The sequence below is a fragment of the Dipteris shenzhenensis genome, chromosome 4, assembly GCF_047967505.1.
Source record: "Dipteris shenzhenensis isolate YYH24624 ecotype China chromosome 4, Dip_SZ_1.0, whole genome shotgun sequence".
Classification (NCBI taxonomy): Eukaryota; Viridiplantae; Streptophyta; class Polypodiopsida; order Gleicheniales; family Dipteridaceae; genus Dipteris; species Dipteris shenzhenensis.
The window spans coordinates 14328950-14343836 of NC_141599.1; the positions used below are offsets into that span (position 1 = coordinate 14328950).

General features: G+C 44.4%; 1 protein-coding gene across 4 annotated transcripts in view; it reads left to right on the forward strand.

Moving 5' to 3' along the window:
* Nucleotides 1–14887, forward strand: part of LOC147902501 (DNA-directed RNA polymerase IV subunit 1-like) — a 179946-nt gene that overhangs the window by 9277 nt on the left and 155782 nt on the right. For 2 of the 4 annotated variants that reach the window (XM_087373540.1, XM_087373541.1), the window contains exon 6: nt 5049–5300. The exons of 1 other annotated variant lie outside the window; for it this stretch is intronic. In XM_087373540.1, coding sequence (XP_087229666.1) covers nt 5049–5300 — 252 coding nt within the window. Of the gene's footprint in view, nt 1–4833; nt 4941–5048; nt 5301–14887 lie in introns of those variants that run through there. One more of the 4 variants, XM_087373543.1, reaches the window with a different exon arrangement.

Sequence of the window (14887 nt, forward strand, 5' to 3'; positions counted from 1 at the left end):
ACGATTGCTGGCTATATAAGAGCAAGCCCGTGAAGCGCATTATCATCACTGGCTACAGCAACCCTAATTCCTTAGCATCCAGCCTCCGTTCTCTACTGTTTTCAGCACGCCATCGAAGCTTCTCACACAGGAGCACACGGCTGGGAGGCAGCGCCATCTATTGTATCAGTTTTACAGTAATCAAATTTTTGATTCTCCATACTATCTGCTTTTCTCTCTTGCATACGAGATCCTGTTATCTGTTGAGCACATACGTTGTATTGTTTTCTTACAAGGGCAAGTAGCTAATCATGATGTCATTGTGTTATTTGACTCAGTGTCAACGCACAATATAATCAACTCCAAGCTTGTAAAGAGGCTGAAACTAAAGACTAGCCCATCTGACTATGCATATACAGTCAGAATGGCAGATGGAAGTTCAACTGAAGTATGGGACCAAAGGGTTACCCAACTGGAGCTTCCAATTCAGGACTATGCTGAGAAGCTTGATTTTGAAATGACTAAGCTTGCTCATGCAGACATAGCCCTGGGTAAGGCTTGGCATTCTAGGAAGAATCCAGCCATAGATTGGAAAAAGCACATTTATCAATTCAAGATGAATGATGTGCTGTATGTCTTACGAGGTGAAAAAGATATACCTCAAGGACCCTTGGTTTCCGTAATGGAAATTCGAAAAGCTCAAGAAGAGTTTTTGTTTCTTTGTACAGCATCGGTAGAGCCGATTGATGATTCTTCGACTAGCACTGATGTTGTCCAAAATGGAGAGATGGCCAAGCTGGCTGATCAAATAGCAGAGGAGTTCTCTGATTGTTTTAGGGATGTGCTACCTTATGGGTTACCTCCAGAGCGAAATGTTCAGCATAAGATTGAACTAATCCCGGGGGCAGAACCTGTAAATAGACCTCCCTATACGTTGAGTTTTACCGAAGAAGCGGAGGTACGAAGACAACTGGAAGAATACCTCAAGTTGGGGCATATTCAACCAAGTTTCTCACCTTTTGCTTCGCCAGTGATATTAAAGAAGAAGAGAGATGATACTTTTCGCCTCTGTATAGATTACAGAGCATTGAATAATATCACAATCAAGCACAGGTAGTCGATGGCTCGGATCGATGATTTGCTAGATGCATTACATGAGGCCGTAGTTTTCAGTAAGATAGATCTTAAATGTGGCTACCATCAGATCTGTATTAGAGCCGAGGATGTGCATAAAACCGCTTTTAGAAGCAGGTTTGGACATTATGAGTTTTTGGTAATGCCCTTTGGACTTACGAATGCTCCAGCTACATTCGTCATGCTTATGAACGATTTACTATGTCCATATATCGGAAATGTTGTAGTACACTTTATTGACGATATTCTGGTATTCAGTAAAAGTATTACTGAGCATCATGAACACTTAAGAATAGTGTTCAGTACTTTGAGGAAAGCCAGTCTGTATGTAAATAAAAAGAAAACTATACTGTTTATGGTAAGACTTGAATATTTAGGATTCATAATTACTCCTGAGGGGGTAGAAATGGATCCAAAGAAAGTGGCTGCGATACTGACTTGGCCAATCCCTCAGAGTTTGACCGCTTTGCGATCATTCTTGGGATTTGTTCAATTTTATCGAAGGCATATCAAAGGATATTCTGAGATAGTATCGCCATTGATTGATCTGACCTCAGATAAAGTACCTTTTATATGGAGACAAAATCAACAGGAAAGTTTTAACACCATAAAACAAGCTGTGGTCTCATGACCGGTGTTAAAAATAGTTGATCCCCACAAACCGTTTTTCCTTGAAACCGATGCAAGTGGCATTGCGGTAAGAGTAGTTCTCCTCCAAGAGGGAAGGCTAGTAGCCTTTGAAAGCAAGAAGCTTTCTCCCTCTCAACGAAATTGGCCAACTCATAAATTAGAGTTGTATGCTGTTGTTCATGCTTTGGAAACATGGAGACATTATTTGTATGGATCAGAGTTTTATGTTGATGTTGATTATGATACTCTGAAACATTTTTGTAAACAACTTGACTTGAGAGGTGGTCAAGCTAGGTGGGCAGAACTCATGCAGGAGTTTAACTTGACGATTCGGTACCGAAGAGGAAAGGATAATAAAGTTGTTGATGCGTTGTCACGCATTATGCATAATATTAGAGAGTGCTCTGATGACCGAGATTAGAGAAACTCAAAAGGTGGACGAGTTCGTCAGAGCCTTTGGCCTAAGGCTCATGTATTCAAACCTGGGGAAAAGGATGACCTGGCATCTAGAAAAGACCAAACTTATGCAAGATATGCCATAAGGGATGGTATGCTGAAAAGAAATGGCAAGGTAGTAGTACCTAATCAGAATGATATCAGGCAGAGAGTCATTCAACAATGCCATGATAGCCCATGTGCGGGACATCGAGAAGTCGAGAAGACATATGATCTCGTGAGACGAGATTTCTTTTGGCCAAAGATGAAAAAGCATATTCATGAATATGTGACACTTTGTTTTTCGTGAGGCAGAGCGGGTGCAGCCACCCGGACTTTTACAGCCCTCGGAGATACCACTAGGTAGGTGGGAGAGCATTTTCATAGACTTTATTGTAGGTCTGCCTACGACACAAGGTGGATATGATTCTATCCTTGTGGTGGTTGATTGTCTTACCAAGATGGCTCACTTCATTCCAACTAGAGAGTCTGTTAGTGCCCCGCAAGTGGCGGATTTGTTTATTAGACATATATTTCGTTTGCATGGATTACCCAAATCCATAGTGGCAGACAGAGATGTCAAATTTACCGGTCATTTTTGGACAGCGGTGTTTGAGACACTAAGGATTGAGTTGGGAATGAGTAGTGGGGATCATCCAGAAACGGATGGTCAGACGGAAAGAATCAACTAAATTTTAGAGGATATGCTTAGAGCATATGTGTCATTGAGGCAACATACATGAGACAAGTGGTTGCCACTGTTAGAATTTGCCTACAATGATAGAAAACATTCCTCTACAGGGTTTAGTCTATTTGAGCTGAACTATGGTTATAGACCAGCAAATCCAACTATAGTTGGAATACCTCAGAAAGTGCCTAGTGCCGCGAACTTTGTGGTTCAGATGTGGGAGATGCTAGCACTTGCGAGAGCTAACATCCGCCAAGCTATGGATAGAGCTAAGGCGTATGCGGATGAAAACCGATCCGCTAGAGAATTTAAGGAAGGAGAAAAAGTTTTTCTCAGAGTTCCTTCACACTCTAAGTCTTTGACTACAGGAGAGTGTGCTAAATTATCACCTCGATATTGGGGGCCATGGTTAATTCTAAAAAGAATAGGCAAGGTAGCCTATAAATTAGAATTGCCATAGGGTTGTAAGGTGCACCCAGTGTTTCATGTTTCTCGTTTAAAGAAATTTTTACATACGAGTGACTCACTAATCGAGGGTGTTGTTTTGTTTCAAGAGATAGAGGATAATGCAAGACGCAAACCAACAGGAATCTTGGACCGAGGAACAATGCAAGTACGCAATCGAAAGATACCCACGGTGTTGGTTGCATGGCATGGTCTACCTCCATCAGAAGCTACCTGGAAATCCGTATACCAGTTACGGAGAGTGTTCCCAGACTTTATCATCGAGGACGCTGATGCTTGAAGAGGGAAGGAATGTTACGCTCAAGTTGAGGTAACATGACCTCGGAAGGGTCAGTCGACATTTTCCTTTAAAGGATCAATGTTTATATTATATTTCTTTGGGCTTCATGTAAATGATAAAAAAGGAATCAAGGTCAAGGTCCTAGGTGAGGGTGATATGGCACTAGACTAAGTGGATCTAAGGTTAAAGGGACCTAAATGCATTAAATGTGCCTAGGGGCAAATGGTTTCAATGATATCCCAAGAGAGGGGTAAATGATGCATTAAGGAGGGACCCTAGAATGAAGACATGTGGCATACTAGATCCATCTAGGGAATTTTGGGGCTTGGTGGAATTTTGTAAGCAGGAGCTTCACGTAACAGTTGATTTTTTTGGAGAGCTTGCAACCACCGAGTTTGGCTAGGAGGACGATTAATGTGCCTATGCTCGGGATTGGAGAAAGAACAGGGGCGCAACAGATTTGCGCGTGTCAGACAACCTTAGTGTTGGGACTCCAGAACTAACGTTTATGATGGTGTATGGAGAGGTGGCCATTCACCTTCCCAGGGCCCTAAGAGTATTGGCCATATTGCATGAAACATTCTTATTTCGAATAAGCGACCTACTAGCACTCTTCTCACATGCCTAGTACAACTAACAAATCATGCATTAACCGGAGTGAAGAAAGAGCTTTACAAATTCGCCTCACATCATGGGAGGTATCAAAGTCCTGAAGCACAAGGATGAGGAACATAAGAACATATAGGAATAGCATGGTCCATAAACTTACATAAATTTAATCTTGGATTTAGGCGAAGGCACCCAAGAATGAATCTTATAGAAGTGCTAAAAAAATTCTTCCAAAGGAGCATTCAAGAATCTTTTACTAGCTTGCTAGCTTTAATAAGAGGAAGAATAAAAGATATTGGGAAATAACTTGAGTTTACAAGTAGAATGGAGCCTTCATTTCTTCTTTGGCAATCTTGAATCGAGAAAACTCAACTGCTAGACATGCGTCGTGGGCACCCCATCAACCCTTCTTGACACAGCCAAGATCTTGAGCCTTCATATTTTGTTTGTCCATCAACATTTTGAATGGCATCTTTACCATTTGAGAAGCTACTATTTAGGCATGCTAGTTTCTTAATGCACTACATTTTCGTAGGTCTAGCTATCATGACATGATGGTATTGGCCGAAGACTAAGCATTGCTCAAGCGGTGGTTTCTGTGAGAAGCCCCAGATAAGAGAAGCTCCCCCTGCTGTACAAATGGCGGAAGCTAGTGAAACAATCCTGAAAATACCTCAAAGCTGTGAACGTTTAAGAACAAGGGGATGCAAAGACAGACTGGTATAGTTGGTGTATTGATGTTGATAAATTTGGTGATGTGGAAAAATAATTATGTTGAAGATGCATTCACAACATATGTCAATATCTGATAGACAAGTGTTGAAACAGGATCCAGAGGACGTGATTCCATTAGATGACAGCGACTGCTGTGAAATTCCCCAGATTAGAGGATGCCAGGCCAGCAGGCCTCCTGTGGAGGAAATTATTGACTTAACGGCAGATGATGACACAACTGATTCTATATGTCCACCTACTGAGAAGAACAGCCATGATCATTTTGGTCATGCAAATGATACTACAGATAAGCATGGCTTCATACCTGATGCGGTCTCAATGAAATCCACAGAAACTTTGTTTCAGGTGAGACATGACATTTTTCTCAGTTCTCATAGTAAATTTTTACTTAATTAAATCAGAGAAGAATCTGTAGTGCTTGATTTGATCAATTTGCTTATGAAGCATTGCCGTACTATGATAAATTTTTATGGAATTATCTCAGATTAGTTTGATTAAGAAGTGTATCAAGCCTGGGTCTTCACATTTTATAACCGCTTTCCATCATTGGCTCTACAGTACAGAACACTTATCCCTCTAAAACCTTAAATCCTTCTTGAAATTCACAATAAACAACAGCACATCACCTTCAAACGATAAAACCAAGGATTCAAGGGTAGCTAGAAGGGGGATAAGACTCCACGGACAAGCTGGAAACTCAGAATCGTTGATGGGCAGCCATGTTAGCCTCCAAATGGTCACATGCAACTGGAAAAAGAAGAGAGGATAGGCAGTGAACCAACCAGTATCTCCATCGTGATTAGGTTGGGGAATGGGAGAGTGGAGAGAGAGAGAACGCAACACTAGGGGCCAGAAATAAGGGCTGCCCCCCCGAAGGTCTTTATTGCGATAGAAATCTGTTTTAAACGAGCTCACGGAGGAGCAAGAAGATGATACAACTTAAATTCTGATTATAGGAGCTTAGAAGCTCTTTTATTTATAGAACTAGGGGCAGCCATGCCTTTGGATTTGCCCCTAAAAGCTGGGAGCTTATCAAGCTGGCTGAACTGGTCTTTTAAGAAAAAGGTGCCCATAAAGCTGGATTTGGCACTTTTCTCCATGGGCTTCTTCCCTAAAAGCTGGTCATCCACCTTGGTGCACTTTCCCCCCTTAAAACGTGGGCCTTTTGCACTCTCCAATGTCCTAGACAATTAATAAATAATATCCAATACTTGAACCAATTAGAGGTTAGCTAGTCTTCAACTAATCCTAGTCCCTTGTGCCTGGGCATTCCTCCATCCTTTTTCATCTACATCCTAGTGAGAGGAATGCCATACCTGACCTCCCGAGAAAAGAGATGACAGACAAGGTTAAGGAAAGATCACCCTGATTTCTCCATTGTCTCCATGTGACACTTTTTGTGTTTATGCATGGCATCAAAAGAATTCCATCCTACCAATGTATCTCATCAAACTATGTTGAGAAAATGGAAGGTTTACTTAATGGGTCTTGTAGTACGTATAGTAAAAGTTATTGGCCCGAAACATAAAGTTCTGGCCCAATGGGCAAAGCAAAAGCCTCATCCTCAACACAATACTACATATTTTTCTTCTTAGTGATGCGATGTATTTATACTTCTATCAAGTCTCTAAGGACATGTTTTGCTAGTGCATTTGTTGTATTCCCGCTCCATCGGTTCACAAATGGTATTTTCTTACAGTAACTGATGGAGGAGAGAGAGGGCTTGATGAGCTTGTCTACCTATTCATCACATTGTGATAAAAAATCTGAACTTGTACTCCCTATGTTGGGGTTGTGGAGGATTTCTTTTCTAGGACGATGTATTGGTCTCTCATAGGCTAAACTCTTGTGTCTTTTGGAGACCTTTTGGAAGATTTGGATGACGAACTTGGAAGTTTCTGACTCACTCTTCAAAGTGGATTAGTTGGGAGAAGCTCCTTTTGGTAGAGAGAGGCTCGGCCCCAAGGTGAGTTGAGATCTAGATAAGTTTGCGCATAAACCAAAGCAAGTCCTTGTAAGATGGAGTTGTAGGTCTATTGTTTCCTTTATTATGTGACAAGGCAAATTAAAAGGTAGAGATGTGTGAATTTTTCTTGAAGCACTTCCTAGTGGAGCAGTTTTCTCATTATCCGTATACCCAATACGTATGTTGTGAAATATGAATACATGGAGTCATGAATCTGCCTAGGGCAGCCACAAGGGTTGCCAACAGCATTAGTTGCCACAAGGGCTATGTGAGCAACTGCAACATGCTAATATCTGTGAGACATGTTGGAGAGCCACCTAAGATAGATCAGCAAAATGGTGTTGGTAGATGTATGTGGGGCTATGCTGTCTCGTGTCGTCCTTTAAATAATGGCAGGTCTTGACATGGTATCGACTAGGCCAAAGCACCTACCATTTTAGGAACCGTATTATAATTTGAACTATCTCATCGTCTCAAGGTTGAATTGATGAACTAAGTCCATAGCTTAGCAATCACTTTTCCAATGCTCTCCTTGATAAACCATGAACACCCATCATGTTGGAAAACTTATTTTGCTTCATTTTGCAAGAGGTTTAGTTAAGGGTATTTGTCACATATAATAAACTAACTCTAATTCTTTGCTTAGAAGCTTCACACACATAAAAGTGGTGGTGTACTTCTATGTGCTTGCTTCATGTCACTAGCTCTTTGTCACATAATAAACTGACTCTATTTCTTTGCTTAGAAGCTTCACACACATAAAAGAGGTGGAAGAACATAAAATATTAGATTTTTGGCTAACTTGATAGATCTCTGGTTATTGGGGTCAATAAAGGAGTTGGTTCTTTTTGTCCAAGCTCAATATATCTGAAGATTCTCTAGCATCACAAATTGCATTTTTGGTTCTCTAATTTCAGCTTTCATGGATTATAGTGCAAATTTCCTGTTGTTGCAAGATATTCTTCATCCAATGATGAAGCTATATCAAGACTTGGATCTTGTCGTTCGCACCCTATTATTTCAAATATCGTGAGATTGGAACTGCACTATGTTGTGTTTTTAGAGGATGAGTTTGGGAATGTTCCTGGATTCATCTAGGTATATGCATTACCATCTTGAGCATGATGCAAGTCATGCAGAAGCTTCCTCAACCACATACATTCCATAGTGGCTGAATTCGCAGCTTTGTACTCTGCTTCACTCTGGAGAGATAGTCAGTCTTGCTTCTTACTGAGCCATGAGATACATGCAGAGCCCAATGAGAAGAAATAGCCGGAAGTGGACCTGCGATCATCTATGTCCCCTGACCAATTTGAGTCTGTAAAGCCACTTAGAGAAATGCCACCATCTAGAGCATAATGCAGCCCATATGTAAGTGTACCATGTACATAATGGAGCACCTCTTCGCTGCATTCCAATGCGTGACTGTGGGACAATGCATGAACTGAGATAGAAGCTCTGTGGCATAGGCAATGTTTGGCCGCGTAGAGCATAAGTAAATCAAACCACCAACCAGCTGCCTGTACAAAGTACCATAAACTTTTTCAGCCTCATCATGCTTACTCAGCTTGAGTCCTTTTCCAATGGAGTGACCACATGCTTACTATTCTCCATCTTAAATTTCTGCAGCAACCCCTTGGCATATTTGGTTTATGACATAGAAGTCCCCCCTTGGTTTGCCAAAATTCAATGCCAAGACAGTAGTGTAAGAGGCCCAAATCTGTCATGTCAAATGTCTGACAAAGAACAGAATGCACTGATGCAATTTGCTGAGAATTATTGCCAGTGAGTATGGTTTCATCAACATAAAGAACTAGCAAGACCAGATCTGATTTCTGTTGCAGAACATATAAATTTGGCTTTGTGTGAGTGTTCACAAAGCCCTAAGACAGCAAGAACTGATGTATCTTATGATACCATGCACGGGGTGCTTGCTTCAACCCATACAAGGCTTTCTTGAGCTTGCATACCTTGTGCTCTTGTCCCTAAACAACAAAACCCTGGGGCTGATGCACATAGACCTCCTCCTTGAGATCCCCATTGAGGAAGGTGGTCTTGACATCCATTTGGTACAGTGACCATGCATAAAACGCAGCAAGAGAGATGACAGAGCGAATGGTGTGTTGGAATGCTCACCTCCCCATTTGTAAGCCCCCGATATGAGGAGAGCATTGGGGGGGGGGGGGGGGGAACCTAGGGTTGGAGGGAGTACCACATGGGTAGCATCCTGGCTGCCATGTGGGTGCTATTCAGAAAGAGAGGGGGCTGCCACATGGGCAGCACACAGGCTGCCATGTGGGCAGCAAGCAAAGGGAACACACTTGTAGTCACGATGGCGCCAACAACAAGAGCAGATGGCGAGGCATTCAGCATCAGGATCTGGAACAGCAGACATGACGGGGGTGTCCCAGGTAAGAGGCACGATGATGTAAGCAATAGTACGGGAGTGTATGGGCAGGACATAGTTCCGGCAAAGAGCTGCAGCATAGTGCAGTATGGGGGGGGTCTGTGGGCAGGTGTATAGCCTGCAAGAGGGCCTCCAGCAGAAACAAAGGACAGCCTAGGAGCAGCCCAAAAGGGCCTGGCTAGGGCTGGTTGCCAGCCAACCAAGTCGGCCAGCCAGCAAGCAGATTGGTCAGCCAGGATGAGGCTGGCTGGTCGGTTTTATGATAGCCCTTTGGGGGCCTATAAAAGGAGGGCCTCCATGCCTTCATTCCATATCCTTTGGAGCAGAAAACCTGCAGCAGACATGAGCAGCAGTTAAGGCATTCTTGGACCTACTCCCAGGAGGTGAAGAAGACCTGTAGAGAGCTGCAGATTGAGCTAGCAAGGTGCTGCCCATGCCCACCTAGGCTGATTCACAGGCAGTAAGGTGGAGAAGAACACTCTAGACAGAGAGTATACAATTGCTCGAGGTGGAGCACACGGGCTCAGAGATCTAGAAGTGCTTGACATCTAGTAGGAGAACTTTTTTGGTATTGTATATATGTGCTTGTAACAATTGCTTCACCCCAAAATGCCTTTGACATTCTCTTAAATTTCAGTATATACACCGTGTCATCTCCATGAGAGTCCTATTCTTCCTCTCTGCAATCGGATTATGCTGAGGCGTATATGGCACTGTTTTGTGATGCTTTATCCCATGCTCTTTCAAGTATCCCTCAAAAGCATGTGAAGTATACTCTCTGCCATTGTTAGAATTAAGTGTTCCAATTCTAGAATTGGTTTGGTTCTCAGCCAATGCTTTGAACTCTTTAAACTAATTGAACACTTCAGATTTTCTTTTCATGAGAAAGAGCCAAGTGAACCTTGAATAATCATCAATGAATGTGACAAAATACCTATACCTACTATGGGTTGCGACATTCATTGGTCCACAAACGTCACTATGCACAATCTGCAAGACTTGTTGTGCTCTTATTGAACCTGGACCATCCTTTTGGAATGGTAGGCGATGCAACTTTCCAAGAGCACAAGCTTCACACACCTCTTGAGCGGGCTGCCGTAATTTAGGCAATCCTTCAATCATATTATGATTATGCAAATATGCCAAAGCTCTGTGATGTGCATGACTAAACCTGGCATGCCATAAATCACCTGGAGTAGAAGAAGAGACAGCCATAGCATGCTGATTATAGGGCTGAGCATCAAGCTTGTAAAGACCCATGTTGGCCTCATAAGAACCTGTAGCCACAATCTCATACCCTTTCTTTGGATCCTTGATCCTGCATTGATCATCTTGGAATTCCACAAGCATGTGCTGATCATGAGTCATGGATGGAATGGAAACAAGGTTTTTTCTCAAGTCAGGAACATACCAGACATCATGGATATACTTTTTGTTTCCTGAATCCAGAAGGATGGGAACATCTCCCACTTTTGTGATATCCTGAGTGGCATCATTGGCATAAGTAGCCTGTCTGCCATGAACAGGTTTGATTTCTTCAAACCACTCTCTCTTGAGAGGCATGTGCTTCGATGCACCACTATCTAGATACCAAGTATCTATGGCAGCAAATGAAGAATCCCTAGATGAAGCAAGAGAAGCATGATGTGCAACTAAATCCCCCCTGGCACCAAAGCTGTCCTTAAATGCAGTAAACACATAATCCTTTGCCTCTTGTGCAAAGTTTGCATGAGATGGTGAAGCTGTTGGAAAGGTCACCTCCCCATTTGTAAGCCCCCAAATGAGGAGAGCATGGGGGAGGGAGACCTAGGGCAAGGTATGCCCAGAGAAAGGGGACAGCCACTGTACGGATCAGTACTGGCTGCTGCAGGGCAGTGTATGGAAGGTGTGCAGGGTGCTCCGGGGTCCGGACAAGGGCTGAGCAGAGGCAGACCAGTAGCAGCATGGAGTCGCACTCTTGCAGCGGGTATTGGGCAGGTCTATGGCCTGCAAACAGGGCTGGCAGGTGGTGGGATACGCAGTCCAAAGGGGCTGGGCCCTGCATGGAACAAAGGGCTGGATAGGCAGCCAACCAGCCGACCATCTGGTCGGTTGGTTAGGGCTGCTACAGACCAGCCAGTCGGCCCAATTAGGGCTGGCTGGTCGGTTGGTTTTGGAGGGCCTTGTGCCCTATATAAGGAGGGCCTTTGTGCCCTCATATCTTATTCTCTGGAGCAGCAGATTTACAGCAGACAGGAGCAGCAGATAGGGCTTCCTTGGGCCTTTTCCCAGGAGGTGAAGGAGACCTAAAGAGGGCTGCAGACTGAGCTAGTAAGTGCTGCCTACCTAGGCTGATCTACAGGCAGTAACGTAGAGAGAACCATTCTACAGAAAGTCTACAGACGCTCGAGGTGGAGCACATGGGCTTGAGTCTAGAGATAGCCAGCAGATAGGAGAAGTACCTTGTGGTAAGATTAGAGGACCACACCATTGGTGGGACTCTGGATCTCTCTCTTTTGTATTGTGTCCATAGCTTTGGACGGAAATATATTATTTTGGTGGTTTCTCTATATGGCTGGTTCATTGTCTATTGATGAGTCTGCACATCTATTTTATGCACATAAGTTAAGAAGTTTGTGATTCCACACCCCACACCACACTGTGTGAGCTCTTGGGCTATTCTATCAGTCTTCTGCTGTGTGTACCCTCAGTTGGGTCATTTCTAACAGAAGCATTGGCATTTTCAGCTGGTGCCACATAATTACTACTTGTGCCTTGTCTCTTTTTCTCATTGGCAATCCTTTTTTTGGCACTCTGCAATGTAAATTTTTTTTTCAAAAAGATTACTTCATGAAGAATGAATGAAAACCACAAGAGCAAGCTCAAATGCGGGAGTACGTCATGCCATGCATGAGAAAAAAAACCAGCTTAAAACGAGCTAACAAAAATCCAAGGTGGAGGTTGAAAGTGCCACCTCAATCCTGAACGAGACTCAGAGAAGAAAGGAGATCCTCTCCAAACTCTGAAAAAAGTACATCTCCTGGAAGTAGCTGCTCTGGAGGACCCCTGCATGCTCTCCCAGATGGCCACCAAGGTGTGTATAGTATCCGTCCATATACTAGCCATAGATTGGGAGGGGAGGACCTGAGAACCCTCCATCACCTCCGTACATCTGGTCCTCCAAATATGCCAAACTACAATGCTAGCTAGAATCTCCCATGATGTGTCCATCGAGGCATGTGCAGTTTTGAAAGGAGTGCAGGGAACATCTTGGAGAGAACAAGACTCCACAGAGTGTGGTAGGTTGAGTTTGAGTCATGTCCCTCGAAAAATACCTGAGGGCCAGTAAGAGATAACCATGCCACTGATTCCCATGACTATGCAATGCATGACCAAGAAAGCATCTCCTTCCATAGAAGGACACGGTCCCCTCCTGAATTGGGGGCATAAAGGTTTAAGAAACCAACCTTACGCCCACCAATCAAAATAATGATCCACTGAGCTCTAGAGGAAACTATGATCCCATGTCCAATCACCAATGGTAGCATAGAAGAAGAAACAGAAATGCAAGTATCTCCCCTGGTGTCCAAGGCGGGTGACAAAAAAGTATGCCCTGAGAGAAGCTTACCCAACTTGGCACAATCCCTGACATTTGATTTGTGTTCCTGAATCATGAGAACATCAATGGCACCCCCAGTAACACCTGGATGAAGTTGGTTACGAATCAGCTATCTACGGCTGCGGTGACGGCCCTGAATGTTCCAACTGACAATCCTCATCGGCGAGAGGAAGAGGCCGGATGAAAAAACCTACTTGACTTGGTAGCGGAGAGATCCCTCTCTTGGAAAAATTCCTTCTATCAAGAGGAGGGAAGTCAACTGGGGAAAGCACTCCCACACCTGCAGAAGGGAAGCTCTATCCTTGCTGATCTGAACAAGGTGCTCCCTAAGGGTAGAGGGTACAAACTCCTCCTCTAACTCAAACTCTGCCATGTCTGCGAGAACTGCAAAAGAATTCCTGAATGATGCTCCTCGTGCAGGTGTGCGGAGGATCCCTGCGGATGAAGGAGTAGAAGCGATAATCCCATAGCCTCTGTCAAGAGGTGAAGATGTAGAAACAAGAGAGAAAGGAGGCTGCTGCTGCTGGTGGTGGATCTTGGTCAAAAGAGTAGCATTAGCTTGGAGTAAGGCACGGGCTTCAGCAACGGCTTGCTCCATTGGAGAAAGCTCCTTCACATGAACATCTGAAGGGACAAGAACAACCTCATCAACACAAGCACTAGAACATGAATATCGACTGCCTGTAAAGGAGGGTCCGTGGCGCCTGTAGTAGCCTGTTGAGGTGGAATTGGCTCAACAACTTTGACTGGCACCCAACGGGGGATGACTATAACAGAACGTGCTGAAGGTCTCGTTCGTGCTTTAAACGAAGGTCCAGCATGAGAGACTATGGCGGACGGTCTTGGGCGAGAGATGAAATGTCTAGCAGTGCGAGAAGTGGTAGGATGTGTGGTAGATCGTGAAGTAAGTCCGGCCGAGGTGGTGCTATGAGGCGCTACACCTGTGGACCTTTTAGGTCTTTTCTTTTTTCTTTTCCTTGGGCAATCTTTGACAAAGTGCCCATGGGTCCTGCAAATCCTACATCTTGTCTCGCAGTGACCTTGACTGTGGCTGAAGAATGAGCCATCTGGATGCTGGAGCATGATGGTGGTCATCTGTGATGTTAGGGTCAAAGACAATGATGCCTAACACATGCTACTCCGTCCGACCCGACTGCCTCTGCTACTGAAGAAGGCATCCCAGGTAGGGGGGCGGGAATCTCGGTGACCATCCCAAAAGCGGCTCCAATGGAAGATAAGAGTCGGTGGTACATGTGAGGAAGGCCAGGGAATCTGAGGAAGAATGAAAACATCCGGCCATCCTCCTCCACAGGGTCAAAACCCAAAGAGAAGGGTGTCAAGAAAATCCTCCTGGAGCTCAGTGCCAAAGGATTGGCCTGAAGTATTGTACCTGCTGCATTCGGGGAATAAAAAACAACCTGAAAGAAAGCTCGACCAAGCAGATGAACATCTGTGAGGTGCCCTGCGAGGTCTCCAGGTAGAGCGGCGAGCATCTGACTTGTAACCTGGAAGGATGGGACCCATGGATGCGAGCAAAGAGCGATGTTGAGCTCTCCTGCTTCTTTTTTGAGCTGCTGCAACTCGTCTTTTAAGAATGTGATGGTTTTTGCACAGTTGGTGGAAGCGGGCGAGGATTGGCTGAAGGCAGAGCCATCGTCAATCGGGGTGGGAAGGCCGACTCGAACATTGTTGAGTTTTGTCCGACTAAAAAGGTCGCAAGGATAGAGAAGAGGGTGAAGGTAGAGGGTGAGTTTGAGAGAGAGGCTAGAAGGGACTAGGAAGGGGGTGAGGGATGGTTGGAAAAGAAAGGGGAGGGTGTAGGGCTGAAAGGACAGGGGTTGAGGGAAGAAAGGAGGGGTGAGGCAGAGGGGCTGAAGGGGCGGGAGAGGAGTTGAGGGGGGCGGGGGTAGAACCTGAGGGGGTGGAGGAAGGGGGCTGAGGGTGCGGGGGTAGAGGGCGGG